The sequence below is a fragment of the Bactrocera tryoni genome, chromosome 5 (genome assembly GCF_016617805.1).
Source record: "Bactrocera tryoni isolate S06 chromosome 5, CSIRO_BtryS06_freeze2, whole genome shotgun sequence".
In the NCBI taxonomy this organism is placed as follows: Eukaryota; Metazoa; Arthropoda; class Insecta; order Diptera; family Tephritidae; genus Bactrocera; species Bactrocera tryoni.
Genome location: NC_052503.1, coordinates 53,111,346 through 53,127,998, shown reverse-complemented (window position 1 = coordinate 53,127,998; position 16,653 = coordinate 53,111,346). Strand labels below are relative to the sequence as shown.

At 36.0% G+C, this 16,653-nt stretch overlaps 1 protein-coding gene across 4 annotated transcripts in view; it reads right to left on the bottom strand.

Moving 5' to 3' along the window:
- Positions 1-16,653, bottom strand: part of LOC120776339 (mitogen-activated protein kinase kinase kinase 13-B) — a 33,560-nt gene that overhangs the window by 15,047 nt on the left and 1,860 nt on the right. The window contains exons 1-2 of one of the 4 annotated variants that reach the window (XM_040106879.1): positions 7,742-8,005; positions 6,373-6,885 (exon numbers count right to left, since the gene is read on the bottom strand). In XM_040106879.1, coding sequence (XP_039962813.1) covers positions 6,373-6,443 — 71 coding nt within the window. In that variant the 5' untranslated portion in view covers positions 6,444-6,885; positions 7,742-8,005. Of the gene's footprint in view, positions 1-6,372; positions 6,886-7,741; positions 8,006-12,743; positions 12,963-16,653 lie in introns of those variants that run through there. The other 3 variants (XM_040106880.1, XM_040106881.1, XM_040106877.1) reach the window with 3 other exon arrangements.

The window sequence follows — 16,653 nt, the reverse complement described above, 5'->3', positions numbered from 1 at the left end:
CTGCCACCAGAGCAAGATCGCTTTCGACTCTTCTCAGGCTAAAATTTTACTTGCGGAATGCGACCTTGCTTTTCTCAATATTCATAGAGATATTGATGCTTCAAGCGAAGAAATTTTGAACATCATGGCCTCACAGCCCCGGGGATTGGATATCATTTTATAAGCACTTTTTGCCTTGAGAACATTTTTATTCAGTTGAAAAGTAAATATAATTTAATGGATAATTAACGTAGTGCATTATAATAAACAATAAAAATGCACTTTGGCAGCAGTAACTTTTTATCTTGTTTCAACCCTTTTTTAAAATGATGCAAATTTGATGCAAAACCTCCCTGAAATTTTATTCTGCGTACGCGGCTGGTTCAGGATATAAAAACATCGAGAATGCTCTGAAAAGTCAAGGTCGTGATCAGCGGTTTTTCGGGTATCACGTTTTTTGAACTCACTGCTTGTGACGGCATTCATGTTCAGTTATTTCACGTTCATGATCCAACTTGTCACACATTCCAGACTAAGAATTCCGCCAAGTACTGGATCAGTAGATAAAAATTTTGTTGAAATATCAAATAAACATTTTATTCGAGGATATCGTACAAATATGCACATAACAAGCACGTTATCGCGTTCATACTTGAAATACATACAAATTTATGCGAGTACATTTTTATAGCGCATTTCAAAACGCTAAATAAGTTTCGCAAAATAAATAAACAAATAATACAAATTAAATGTTTTTCGTAGCGTGAACTGAAGATTGTTGTGGCGCGACTTTGACGGTGAATACGTGGTGAGAAAAACAACAACAAACATTTTTTGCGATAAGATAAGGTTGAGTGAATATTTATGTAGAATTGTGTGTGTGTGTGTGTGTGTGTGTACATGTGATGGAATGTTACAATATTCGCACATCACACCACTCACCGAGCGCGACAGGTGGAGGAATGCATTTTTATACTCTCGCAACAAAGTTGCTAAGGAGAGTATTATAGTTTTGTTCACATAACGGTTGTTTGTAAGTCCTAAAACTAAAAGAGTCAGATATAGGGTTATATATACCAAAGTGATCAGGTTGACGAGTAGAGTTCAAATCCGGATGTCTGTCTGTCCGCCCGTCCGTCTGTCCGTCCGTCCGTCCGTGCAAGCTGTGACTTGAGTAAAAATTGAGATATCACGATGAAACTTGGTACACGTATTCCTTGGTTTCATAAGAAGGTTTAGTTCGAAGATGAGCAAAATCGGCCAACTGCCACGCCCACAAAATGGCGGAAACCGAAAACCTATAAAGTGTCATAACTAAGTCATAAATAAAGATATTAAAGTGAAATTTGGCACAAGGGATCGCATTAGGGAGGGGCATATTTGGACGTAATTTTTTTGGAAAAGTGGGCGTGGCCCTGCCCCCTACTAAGTTTTTTGTACGTATCTCGGAAACTACTATAGCTATGTCAACCAAACTCTACAGAGTCGTTTTCTTCAGGCATTTCCATATACAGTTCAAATATGGAAGAAATCGGATAATAACCACGCCCATCTCCCATACAAAGGTTATGTTGAAACTCACTAAAAGTGCGTTAAACGACTATCAAAAAACGTCAGAAACACTAAATTTGACGGAAGAAATGGCAGAATGAAACTGCACCCAAGCCTTTTTTAAAAATTGAAAATGGGCGTGGCGTCGCCCACTTATGGACCAAAAACCATATCTCAGGAACTACTACACCGATTTCAATGAAATTCGGTATATAATATTTCCTTAACACCCTAATGATATGGTCGAAATATGGGTGAAATCGGTTCACAACCACGCCTTCTTCCAATATAACGCTATTTTGAATTCCATCTGATGCCTTCTCTGTATAATACATACATACATACATATATACATTAGGAACCAATGATGATAGCGGAATAAAACTTTACAAAAATACGGTATTTGAAAAATATGTAAATGACGGATAATAAAATCTCGATCATCACTTTATCATGCGAGAGTATAAAATGTTCGGTGACACCCGAACTTAGCCCTTCCTTACTTGTTTGTAATTGATTTATTTTATTAGTCTGCCTTTTTATTGTTGTTGTTTGGATTGTTTGTTAGAGTGCTGTTAAGCTTTCCTGTTGAATTATTGTTATGAATGTGAATATAGAGCGTACATAAGTATGTAGACACATACGTACTTGTATGTACGTACATATGTAAATGGGAGCTGCACATGTGTTACCTAGATATGCATTAACTTAAGCACTTAAACGTGTTATTGCAGTCAACCGATGTAATTTTCAATAGTGAATATATTCGTATTAAATGTGCCTGTTGGTATGCCAGTATGTATGTGCTTATATAAGTACAGTATACCTATATAGCGCATATCAATCCCTCAGAAGTACACATTAGTTTATAAATACATACATACATATGTAAAGGGGGTCTTAATGCAAACCTAGATTCTCATATGCAACATATTCTCATAAAATCCAACCGTCGCTCAATGCATTCTTAAAAATGTATAATAATGTACATACATATTTATTCTCTCGACGCCGTGAACTTAATATGAAATATTGCTATTTTCATTGACTTGAGAGTTCTTAGGGTTATTTCGGTCTATGCTTACATCTGTTTTATTGTATGGCGGATCTAAAACGTAATCGTAAAGCTTTTATCGATTACCTCGGCGTAGCCGTTCTCGCGATCTACTAACCTATGGTTCTTACGCTCAAATGAGAATGACGTCGCTTTGATTATAACGACAGTTAGATAGTTTGCTCTCGGAAAAACTTTATTAAAGCTGTTTACGTTTGTGTTATAAATATTCTTAAGTGTAAGATTTATTTGAAATGTACGCCGTCTCTTAACAATTTAACCGAGTATTCCCCTCACCGAGAGATAGTTTATAGTTCACTATAATTATCGCTCGTAAGTCAACACTCAACTTCAGTATTGTTAATGATTACAGGTTAATTATAAAAGCCATTAGACACATGCTTTCCAAATATAGATATTGACATATTATAATTAGAAATATTGAAAATAAAATCTAACGTTCACTTTGACCTTCGATTAATTCAATTAGAATAAAACAAAGTGCAAATTGATAACAATTAAGGGCTGATATTAGTTAGATTAGAAAGTGTATAGAAATTGAGTAAGTAAAAACAATAAAGTAAATAATTTGAGTATTAATGAGATTTGGAAAGTGAGTTGGGGAAGGCTCCACAATATTGAGGATGTCTATAATATTATACATATAATATATAATTACACATATATTATGGTGTATATGTACATGTACATTGTTATAAAAAGGCACCCGCAAATTGTAATTATATACATTTTATAAGTTGGTAGGACTGACCTTTTTAGTATGCCAAATAAGAGTGCCGTCTGTCAAACAGTTTGTTTATACTCGTATCAGCTGCTTAAGTGAGTACATCTCGGTAGTGCGTTGCTATTTTTACAATGGATAAAAATATCGAACAGTGAATTTTTCTCACATTTTTTATTTCTAACCAAATTTCGCGTGCGCAATCATACCGAATATTGGAAAAGGCATACGGTGGTTCAGTTTTATCCAAAACAGAAGCTTACGAGTGATATAAAGCTTCCAAAGACGGTCAAGAGATCGTTGAAGACTCGTTCTGGACGACCTTCGACCTCTTCAACTGATGAAAATATTAAAAAACTGAAGGATATGGTGCTTGAAAGTCGTCAAGCCAGTGTTAGGGAGATGGCAAGAGAACTCGACTTCTCTCGCAAGCCCGTTGGAATGATTTTGGTGGATATTTCGGTTGTGAAACACGTTCTTGCTCAACTCCCCACGACAAAGCTGACTTTTTTTTAAAGATTACGATTGTGACACAATTTAAAGCCAAAAACGCAATGAATACCATCGATCAACCACCGTATTTACCAGATTTGGCTCCGTGTGATTTTTTCTTGTTTACCAAACTGAAAATGCCGCGCCATGGAACCCTTTTTCAGTCGTTTGAAGAGATAAAACAAAATTCGCTGAAGGAGCTGAAAGCCATCCCAAAATGTGCTTGTGACAAGTTTTTAGAGGACTAGAAAAATCGTTGGCATAAGTGTATTACATCTGGTGGGGATTACTTTGAAGGCGATAAAACAAATACTTATGAACAATTGAATACTTTGCGTTTTATTTACAATTTTCGGGTACTTTTTTGTCACAATGTATATATACTTTTATTCCTGCTATAGATTTTTTCGCTAAAGCGACGAGAAGAATATAAATGATAATGAAATTGAATTTTCGTCATTTCATGTTACAGTATGAACATTGGAAGTAACGTGGGATAACCACGCCCACCAGTGTGTAACAGATTGACTGATTTGAATCAAATTCGATTCATGCATTTTTTTAATTTCATTCTATATATACTTATATATATATTTGTACATATAGTCAAATATTTTCGTAGAAGGAGAAATCCCATATTCATGTCATCATCAAGACTTCCTCTATAAGATCATTGGATATTTTCGCCTTCATTATCTTATGAACAAGTTATCAGTATGAACTGGGTGTCAAGACATAGTAACAATTACATATTCTTCATCCAAAAAAGTAAGGAGAGCTCGATTGTACTACACAAAAAGATAAGCAATTAAGATAGCTGAGCTTGATCATAACATATTGTCATACTTACTAAAGACTTTCTTAATTCAGACGTCAAATGTTTCTTTTATTTATGAAATATGTATCATTGCTTCAGAACCTAATATGTAGTTATGTAGTCAAATTATATAGTTGCGGTCAGGTTACGCCATTTAAATAAGACTGAATACAAAAAAGAACTCGACGTAGGAATTTTACCGGCAAATCGCTGCTGAATCGCAAGAAAATCAATCCACATCTAGAGGGGAGAGGTGTATTGAAAAGTGTGTTACTTACGACAAGGTTATGCAAAAACGGCCGTGAGTCGGCGGAAACGATGAAATAGACAAGATTGGCAGTCAGAAAGGTTTTGGAAAATGTTTGGTGGGATTGGCCAAACTCATAATTTAGATATGTACTGTCAACAATTTGACCGTCTAAGCGAACCAATCAACCAGTAGCGGTCAGCTTTGAGTTGGTAGTGTGTTTCGGCAGTACAACTGTCTCAAAGCCCCAGGAGCTGGGTTGGTAGGTTCTTCTGATAGTCCGGATTTGTCACCAAGGCTAACGATTTTGATGGAGAAAAAATCGTCCCAAGAAAAGCTAGAAAAAATGAAATGTTCCAGTCTTGCCAAAAGATTTGAGGGTTACTATGAAAGTAGATTTATGACATTACCTTTTAAATGGCAACAAGATAGCGAGCAAAAGCATATATTATGACCTATGTAAATCGAACTATGTAAAATACAACCTTCAACTTGATGCAAAAATAATGTTTTTATTTTTACTATATCTTTCTGACATAAATCAGTATCGTGGAGTTTATGTACTTATGTATAAATATTCGTGGGAAATGCTTAGTGTCAAGTCGTGACTTATTGCATCTATCAGTCGAAGGCGGAGGTGATGAATTTCGCTTTCATCCACCAAACCAAAGCCTACAGGTATTATATATGTACGTACATCATATTTTCCAACTGAAAGCTTGAGGCAGTCAGATCGCTGACTGATAACAGCCGTAATGTATGTAGGTCAAAGCCTGGCGTTTTCTTCATATATGACAACCTTATAACCTTATATACATCTTTATACAGCAGTAAGTATTTTTAGAGATTCGATGTACCGGAACTCTAGAACTGTAGATAAATTCCGGTGTCAGCTGTCTACTAAAGCTACAGAGAAGCTTATCCTCCCTCGAAATACACTTGCAGCCATTAAAACCTAATGCAAAAAATACGCACGCGTTCAAAATGTCTACTTTAGAAATCAAAACAAATAAAAATAAATAATTCCGAGCTTAATTTAATATTGTGGCGGACTTTGACCCTACAATAAATAAATATGTACATACATATGTATGTATGTATGTGGTTTGTGTTGCAGACAAAAGTCGCAATACTTCTGCCGTCTGCGGTCGTATTTATTATTGTTGTTGTACTCAATTGAAGGTTGGGAAGTCTGGTTTTCGGGAATCTCTTTTTGGTGGAGAACAATTTATTTTTAACTGACATTACGTACTAATTTTCAACGCGAAGCTGCATTACATATGTACATACAAACATTGGCATGCGAAGATTTATTCGCAAGTGTACGAATGAAAAACGTGCAATTATACTACATATTTACATAAGTGTGTATGCCTTTGTGTGTGTATGTATTTTGGTACTTCATTGGGGGTAATGACACAGGACTCCTGCTTTTACACCGAACCGAACGTCATGTTTGTGAACTCCCGCATTTAGGCGCTCCCACTCACCTCTTTTCGTTGACCGTCGGCTTGTCGGGTGGGTCGACATTTTTGCCAAAAACCGATATGTAGAATACCATTTCGCGTCTCTTCCGTTATTACAGTGGGTGATTTCAAGCTGCTTGTTGTTGTTTTAAATACTTATTTTTCTGTTGCAATTTTTGCTTTGTAGTTGTTGTTTTTTATTTTTGTTATTTTGTTTTTGCAAACGTATGTGAGAGATTATTTCAACTTCAATTTTAGTTTTTTTATTTTTTTTGTTTTTGTTTTTTTTTGCTGAGTCGTGGGTTTCAGCGCAGCTGTGTCTGGTCTCAGCCCTGTTTGTGTGCGTGTATTTATTAAATAAGCGCACTATCGTGCATTCATTTGTGTGCAAGAAAAATGTTGAATTTATGATAATGAGGTATTTTTGTGGCGTCAATATTTTTTTGTGGACAAGTTTTTGCGTTCTACAATTGATATGTTTGTTGTTTTTTTTTTATTTCGTAATTTTAAGCACAGACTCGTAGCATTTGGGGTTCACTGCGGCGATAAATGCGAGCAAATCAAAATTGATTTTTGACTGGAACAGCCGAGTTAAGCGCGACTTACTACATACATGTGTGCTTGCGATGCTTATGTACATACGTACATACATATACATATACATATATATGTATGTACTTATGTTTCGACTTAAAAATATTTGTACTTTTTTGCTTGTGCACACTTTCGAAATTTTGTTGTTGTTGTTGCTTGCGTATGCTAAATTTAATTTTATTTATTTGGCTATTTATTTTTTAATTTTTTTCAGCGAATAGTTGTTCTTGTAAATATTTTTTTTTGTAACTAAATTGATTTATTTTTTAGCGAGCATTCTTTTTACGAAACACACACGCGCATACAAACACATAAATATGTGTATAAATTTTATTTATGCTTATGTGTGTTTGTAATTGCTTTCGTTATGCACACACACACACACGCTTGTATTCGCACAATTCGAGCTGTAGCTGTGAGCCGTTTGTTGTTGTTTTTTCTACTGCTTTAGTTTTTTGCCAGCGACTTTTGTTAACTGTGCCTCTATGTTATGTTGTTGGTATCAACGCCGCGTACACTCTCCGCCACGCTTTGGGAACCCGGGTGTCGCGTTATTATCTAGACGTATCTAAGATATGTTTAGCGCTTCGGTTGAGCGGGAGCACGGCCAACACACAGTCGTTACGTTGGCGACTGCTGGCTGGTTATAAAAAGAGCCGTGACGTCAAGGTAAAAAAACATACAAATATATGGGCATGTATTGGTATGCCGTTCACACAGGTGCGCTTATGTACTACAAACATGTACATACATACATATATGCATATATACATACATATAAAGAAATATATATTCACACATTAATTTTATTAGCTTCGGCACACACACGCGAGCAGCTGGTTTTACTCCTGGCGTTTCGATTTTCGACTTGATATTTTCGAATATTTGCAATTTAGTTGTTAGCTCATGTTATCACTTAAAAATAATAAATATTTTAAACACCAATTGGTTTTCGATTTGCTTCCTTCTCACTCGCGCTCACAGTTAAACCGCACGCGCAACTTTTCCAACGACCGCGCTGGACGGTATTCGCAGCAATGGAACTCACCGTTACGATTGAAGTTCGTCAACTGATTTTCGTTGTGGAGATTCGGTGTTCGCGGCACCGTATGCGCATACAGTGCGAACTTTTTTTCTCACCGCTTTGCTGATTGTAGATGAATATGCGATAATGTTGTTATTTCTTTGTTGCTTGTTGTTTTGGTTTTTTGTTTTTGCGCTGGTGTTATTTTCATTTCTGTTGGCTTTGGTGTTGGTGTTGGTGTTGACGTTTATGAATTTCGCATTGAAGCTAACTCGCTGTCTGGTTATGGTCTGATTTGAAGTAATGCGTATACAAGGTGGCCCATTAGGTAGCTTATCCGTAATGCTTAAGGCCTCAAATGCAGTCGTGGCAGACTTATTGTTTTTAGCGGAGCCACCTTTGCTTTGGCTACCAGTAGGTGACTGGTGGTCGCTGTGTCAGATTGTATGTGCACATAGGTGGCGACACAATATGCCTTTTTATTTAATTGAAATGTTATGACTGGTAATCCAATCGGAAATGATACAAACGTTTTAACACATCCTTCATATGATATTGCGCTAGTAACCATTATAAAAATTCATCCGACTGATTCGTATATCTTCCGAGAAATGTTAATTTGTAATATTTCCTTAAATTTTAAATTCTATATAATTTGCTTTGGCAGGTGGACAACCCCTTTCGAAAATATTTTGTACCAATAACCTTTTTAAATTAACCTTTAACATCTATGTATTTTGTGGTAATTCCTCTTAATGTTGAACTGTAATCATTTTAAAACTACTGTAATTTGATATTCATATTGTGACAATTTGTTACAGTTAAACTAGGCAAGGTCTGTACAGCAGGCGAGACAAAACTTCCCAGCCGCTGTTTTTGAAGCTGTATTTAACTGGTCTTGCAACATGGACGTTGTCATAACAGAAATTCTGGGAATTTTTCGACCATGGGTCGCTTCAATTTGATGGGTTGTAGTCGGTAGAGTTCACCTTAAAGGCTTTCACACTTCTTTAGAAGCTCATAATACAGCACTTTCTCCTGATCCCACCAAATACAGAGTATTACCTCGGTGTCATGAATATTCGTCTTTGCCGTTAATTTGGATGGTTGCCAGTCTTTTACATGTGATTTGCATTAAGGGTTATCGTATTGGTTCTATTTTTCACCACCAGTCACAATCCGATCCATCAACGACTATTTTTAAGCGTTCCAAAATCATTTCTGACATGTAAAATCGACTTTCAACGACTCTTGGCTTAAATTCATATATCACCCAATGTCTTTGCTTTTGAATGTATTAGGTTGCTCTTAAACGTTTCGAAATTACTACTTGAGTGGCTTCAAAAATTTCTGTGAGCTCTGCTTGTATTGGCAACAATCTTCAACAATGCTTCCAGTTCCTCACCTCAAAACTTTTCTGTTCTCGTAGGACGTTCTTCGTCTTTCTAGCCAAACCCACCGCTTTTATACCATGCAAATTTCTTTTGGCATTCGCCTAGAGCATGTTCGTCATAAATTTCGACCAAATGATGACTTTCGGATGAGATTTTTTTCATATTAAAGTAATGAAGAAGAGCATCCCACAAAAACTTCCGGGTGAAAAAAATATTTAGTCTAGTTGCGCCATCTCCTGGCAAACCGCAAGAATGTAGTTATTCTTGTAGACCAAATAACTACATAGGTTGACTTTTATATTTCGGAATAGAAAACAAAAACCAATTTTAGTCATCACAAATCGTTTTCTTGTTTTTCAAAATATTTTTCATTAAGATCTGAGTATATACTTTGCATGCGCCAAAACATGAAAGCATCAACTGCCTCTTCAGGTGACGAAAAATGTTGACCCACTTGTTTATCTTTTACGTTTGGAATTAAAAAGAAGTCATTCGGTCCCAAGTCAGGATTATATAGTGGTGACACATCAAACTAATGTTTTGAGTACTCAAAAATGCAGTTGTTTCAGTCGATGCATGAGAGTTTGAATTGTCATGATGAAGAGTGATCCGTTTTCGGCTGTTGGTTTTCCTGATTTCTTGAAAGACAACTGGCAAGCAGATGGTGTATTACTCAGAATATACAATTCTGCGATGTTTGCTTGGAGGAGCTGTGAGGCGAACAACTTTTGTTGGACTGATCTTTACTTTCGGGCGCATACATGTATATCCACGATCCACTGTCACAATATCATAGACGTGTTACAAAACAGTGCTATCGTGTTTTTAATATTTCTCTCGACCAATCAACACGAGCTTTGTTTTGAGCGATTGACAAAATGTGTGGAATCCAATGTGATAAAATTTTATTACGGTCAAATGTTCATGCAATAATGAATGTATGCTGGTCCCACTAATGCCTATAGTTTTCTTAATCCCACGATAAACACAGGATAAATAGTTTCCGGAACAACAACTGATTTTGAACCACCTTCAACACATTCGTCTTTGAGTGATTATGACCTCGACTGTATTCACCATACCATCAATAAACACTGGTTGCTTCATCGCCAAAAACTGAATTAAGTTCATCGATCCGTTATTGTAAATATTGTAAAAAATATCTTCGCGAAGATGTTCGCGATTTAGTTTCATTTTGTGACCGAGATGAATATTTTATGTTACTGTAAACAACGCAAATAGCGCTCGTTTGTCCAAAGGTTCTGAGTAGGTATAACATCAAAAATGTCAAATTTGATAATAAAGTTGTGAGTTGTCAGATTGCAACACTAGAGTTGCAAAATCCCTAAATATAAAAGGCAACTCACCAAAAATCGGTATCACTTAACGGAAGGTCCATGAACCGTTCAATTAATTCAATTGTCTATCGCGTCATTGTGTGAGAACTAAACAAATGCAACTTTGAAAACAACTGATAATTAGATCAAGATAATAATAAGAATATCCAATTTCATACAAATATTGTATCTGTTTTGTTTATGCCGATCAAAATATAGAACAGTTGATCAGGTTTATAAACAGTGTCTTAGAATATAAATTTCATATAATATAACAAATTATTCGCCATCTTATGAAATACCAGTCCATGATTTTGTTAAGCACAAGCAAACCGTCCCCTTCGAAAGATGATGGGAATTACATAGTCATGAACGGAGTGCTATTTCGAACTCTTTTCTGCATGACTGGCAGAGTTTTTAATAATATATGCTATAGAGGGTCTACAACTTTCAAGCACTCTTCGAAGAACTGAATCAAAGCGGAGGTTTGCTGCCGATTGACTATAAGCATTTGATGATAAACTGATGGAATCCAAGTGGTGTGCGCACCTCTAACTATGCCAGAAGAAAATTTCCCCAAAATATTATTAAAGACGTTAATGGCACACCCTGTATAAGAATACGTAAATACAACACATAAAACCATGTCCATATGTACTCGTGTATTGGTGGAGAAACTTGCAGGTATTTTACCATTCTCTTGCGCATTGCGCTCACCAAGCGGCTCGGGTATTTGGCTAACAGGCGATCGATGCTCATTAAGATCGTGAAACCAGTTTTTGAAGCTGCTTGGCTTGGCGGAGGCAATTTACTATGTACTACAATCACAAGCGTTAGTATGAATATGTATAAGGATGCATGTGTGTGTATAATTTGAATTTTATGAGTGAATGGTGACTGTCACCGCATAGAACCATTTTTTCTGCGACGAAGAAAAATCCAAACTGGTTCGGCATCGTTATCAATTAAGCACGTTAGAATTTCAAAGAGTTTCTAGAGTCTAGTTGTTCTGTCGCTTTTTCAAAATTTTGAATGTATTTTTAGTAAATCCAGTGTTTAACAGTTTTACTGGTTTATTGCCGCGGTGCTGCCTTAGGTGTCAATCACTCGACTTCGTTATAATAACACAATCGCCAGCAATAACAATAAAGTTCCAGTTGTCAGTCACATGTTGAACTCTCTTATACTCGTGACGCAAAAAGCGCGCAAAATATGTAATCGTTCTAATCGTTGCATGATATTGGGATTTGATAGTATAATTAAGCCGATAAAATAAATTGCTAAGCACTCAAATTCTTATTTCGTTTTATGAGTGTCATCAAGTGCACATGATTTAAAAATGTTGCCCTATAAACATTTATTAGTCTCCCCAGATGTTAAGACACATCCCTATTTTATAGCGCTGCAACTAATCATCCGATATTTGATCTAATATATTTGACAGTTGTTTCTGTTCTTAAGAATCCAAGTGTCAACTATTTATACGAATAAATATTTCAGTACTTAATCCTTCGAGTTTATGGCCACCGTAGTTTTCGTTGCCCAGCAAAACCAAATCAATGTAAGCCGTTGTAATCTTTTGTGACATGGAACAGCAGTTCAATTTATTTTCTTTAGATCTGAAGCCAAATAGACCCACTTGTAATTAAAAGTAATTGAGTTCTTGAATGGTTTCTGCTTTTAGTGTAACACAAATAACATGTTTTAAAGAGGAAAGTTCATGGGAGAGTGGAATCCGTTGCATCAGAATAAGCAGTAAACAATTCCCACGGCAGTCGGGTCTGCGGAATCGTAACGGTTTCGGATTTATATTCGGACAAGGACTGTTAACTCGTCACCTTTGCCCATTTTTTTGGGAAATATTCTTTGCCACTAAAACTCCAGATTTCTGGATTTCATGGCAGTAATTTACGGATGGAATGGACGTTGAACCAACTCACGCTGAGAGTTGAACTGACTGGAATACATTTCCAGAATGAAAACACGGGAACTCACGTTATAAGCAAACGGAAATTTCTACATAAATTAAAATAGATTTTTATTTACCTTCTTCGAAAATCATCCGTTTGATCTTGATATATATTGGCAGCGCTGCCATGATGCGATCGTACTTGTGGTAAGACATTATGCGAAAGTGATAATTCTATTGATTTTTCCAAATCCTGTCGGCTTCTACTTATTTGTTCACTAGACGGATGCATCGTATGAGAAGTTGGCCTTTATGTATATGTAAATACATCTATACCACTCCTCAATAGATTATTGCTGGAATGAAAATAATAACATAATTTTGAATTTGATCACAAGTAGTAAAAAATAATATTTTGCTGGATATTTTTGTTTAATTTAAGTAATCATTTAATTTCGGTATACGGTCTTTCAACTAATATGGATCCCATTTCTTTATTGTATATACATAAATATGTATAACAAATAGAAAAACACCAACCTCTAATTCTTTTTTACAACTGAGATTAATTATTATTTGACGAGTATCCTCGGTTGCTCTAGAAGATGCTTGAATTTTGGAACACCGGAAGGTCTTCACTTTTCCACTTGTAATACCAATAAATTTTGAACCCTGCTTTTAGCTAGTTCAGCTATCTACATTTTTTTAAGGACGAGAAGTTAACAAGAAAGTAATTAAGGGCTAATCATGAATTCTCTTTTGGGAGTTTATTAAAGCAAAGCTACTTCCGCACACTCTGTCTAATGTGATTTCAAGAAAAATTTCTGGAAGTACAAAAAGTGAATAGAAAAAGTGTACCAATCCATATGGAAAACTTCTCGAACTGAACTTAAAGTGGCGCACAGACGTACAGATAACTTGATAAACAAAATTGTCTCGAATAGACAAGGGTAGGTAATTCTTGAAAGCATAAGAATTATGATGGCATGAAACCCATTGAAAACGAAAGGTAAAATAGGTGAGGCCTGAGAAAACTTTCCAAAGTAATGTAATACTACAGGTATATACCGTCAGAAAGTAGAGATTTCAACAAACATAATTCTATGAACTTTTTGAAAAATCTGACATTTTTTCGTAAGAATTTTTTATTGAAAACTAAGATTTTTCGATTTTAAGTCGAAATTAGGGTTTCTACTTAATATTTTCAATAAAAAATTACAGTTTAAGTGGGACATGTTTACAGCAAATTTCGCAAAAGAATTTTTTGGAATTTGAAAATAAAAACCCAAAAATTATGATATTTAAATTATTCACATAAATTTTTAGGTTATCTAAAAAAGGTGTAAATACAATAGTGGTAGATCTTTGTTTTAACTTTTTCCTATAAGACTCTTAACTGAGATACACCATTTTAAACCCTTAAAAATTCGACTACACCTCTTTCCTTCCTCTTTCCGACCACAGATTTAATTTATTTTTCTTAATTTTTTTTTTATTTTATCCTTCGAAACCTATTATAGTTTCAACTTATTATGAAATTTTTTTACTTTCTACCATTTCAAAGGTTTCTGCACTATATTACGAAGGTCTGCAAATACTGCATTTTTTACATGGATCCTTAGCAGCTCGATCAACAAAACCGCAATGAACCGAATATATCTGGGAAAGAACTATAAATTAGGCAGCATTATTATGCCATATTATTTGGGGCACTGCATAAAACAGCCCGCTTCAAGAGGCATTGTTAAGGGTCGGTAAATAATCATTAATGTTCAACTACAAAATCGAAGTATAAACCCTAATAAGACGGACAAAGATGGTAGTCATGTACTCCTTCGTTATTGATTCCAATTGTTAAGCATCATAGGAACGATCTATAGTTTTTAAAGGCTAAAGTACCATCTAAATAATTTTAGAGGATGATACTGCGTTGACAATCCTTAGTAGTATAGATAACATAAATACACGTGTCTGTTCGAAGTTGGAAGTTCCGGTTTAAAAAGGTATTGGCAAGATCACCCAAATCTCGAATTAGTTCAGTTCAGCAAGTAGTTCAATATAAACAACAGAGCTTTAGTACTTAAAATTAGTATGACTAGTTTGAGTTGAAATAGTAACAGATTGAGCAAAATAATACAATAATGATAGTGACGTTTGTTGGATATATGTAATTGGAAATATCCAAGCTTGCATTTAGGAACCATAGATTTTCAAAGAAGCAATAAAAGCTAAGAAATTAAGAAATTTTAAATTAAGAATTTTACAGGTGCATTTCTTATAGAAACAATATTGTTTTTTTATTTGTATTGTATGGACCTCAATCCAATAATTAAATGTATGTATTTGTGTTCTGGCTGGCGCCAAGTGAAAATATCAGTAAAAAAAAGCGGAGATAAAAACGTTAAAGTAAGTGAATAAATATTAAAGACGACGAAAATGAATTATCAGATGATGACAGGAGAAAACGATGCATTCGGCAGCTAGCAACCAATAATTATTTGAGTTGCGGATCTGGGTCTAAATGTGACTAAACAACGTGTGCATCAAAGCACGGACATATATTGAAATGCGGCGGTGAAGCTTTCATCAGCTTCTTTGTAGAAATGGTCAGACGAAAGCATGCCTTACGAATGCTTTTAAGCTCTGCCCAATCAACAAAAAGACCCCACAATCTGCGCCAACTACCGTGGGATAAGCCTCCTCAACATCTCATTTAAGGTTCTATAGAGCGTATTGTGTGCAAGATTAAAGCCCACCGCCAACAAACTGATTGAACGTTATAAGCGTGGATTTAGGCCTGGAAAATAATCAACTGGCCAGATATTCACCATGCGCCAATTCTTGGAAAAGATCAGTGTAAAAGGATCGACACCACCTCTTCGCCGATTTTAAAGCTGCTTTTGACAGCACGAAAGGGAGCTGGTTTTATGCCGCTATGTCTGAATTTGGTATCCCCGCAAAACTAATAAGTTTGACGTTGAGCAATACCAAAAGCTTTGTAAAGATCGGGAAGGACCTCTCCAAGTCGTTCGATACCAAACGAGGTTTCAGACAAGATACTCCCTATTGTTCAACTTCTTCAATCTACTGCCTTATAAAATGATTCGAGCTCCAGAGCTTAAGATTGTACAGCCGCTGACGTACGCCGATGATATTGATATCCCTCAACATCCGCGCCGTTAGTTCTGCTTTCTCCAGGTTGAGCAAAGGAGCGAAGCAAATGGGTCTGGTGGTGAAGGAGAGCAAGACGAAATATATCCTGTCATCAAACAAACAAACCTTTTTCGCATTGGCAACGGGTCATGTCATCCGAATGGTTGAAAACACTCCAGCTCTGAGAGTATTCGACACAGTACCTGCCGTGGGAAGCAGAGGAAGACTTCTACTCCGTTGGAAAGACCAGGTGGAGAAGGACCTGGCTGCACTAGGAATCTCGAATTGATGCCAAACAGCGAAAAGGAAGAACGCCTGTCGCGCTGTTGTAAACTCGCCTATAACCGCGTAAATTATTACTTTTTTTTAAAAGGTTGGCATCTATTGGAAGTCATTTTGCTAGCTCTTTCCAGCCACAAGGTTCGAAATAAATTCACTTAATAAGAGGAAAGATATTTTTTATAAAGATTTTTATCTTGATTTTGACTGATCATTTTATATGGTAGCTTAATGCTATAATAGACAGATTCGAAAAGTTTGTTCGGAGGTTGTTGCGATGCCTTGGCCAATAATTAATGCTAAATTTTGTGAGGATATTTTGACAAATAAAAAAGATTTTCCTTATAAAGACTTTATTTTGATAGATCAGTTTGTATGGCAGCCAAAAATATGCTCTAGTGGTCGGATATCGGCGGTTCCGGCATAAAAGCATATTCTTCTTCTTCTTAATTGGCGTAGAAACCGCTTAAGCGATTATAGCCGAGTTAACAACAGCGCGCCAGTCGTTTCTTCTTTTCGCTACGTGGCGCCAATTGGATATTCCAAGCGAAGCCAGGTCCTTCTCCACTTGGTCCTTCCAACGCAGTGGAGGTCTTCCTCTGCTTCCCCCGGCGG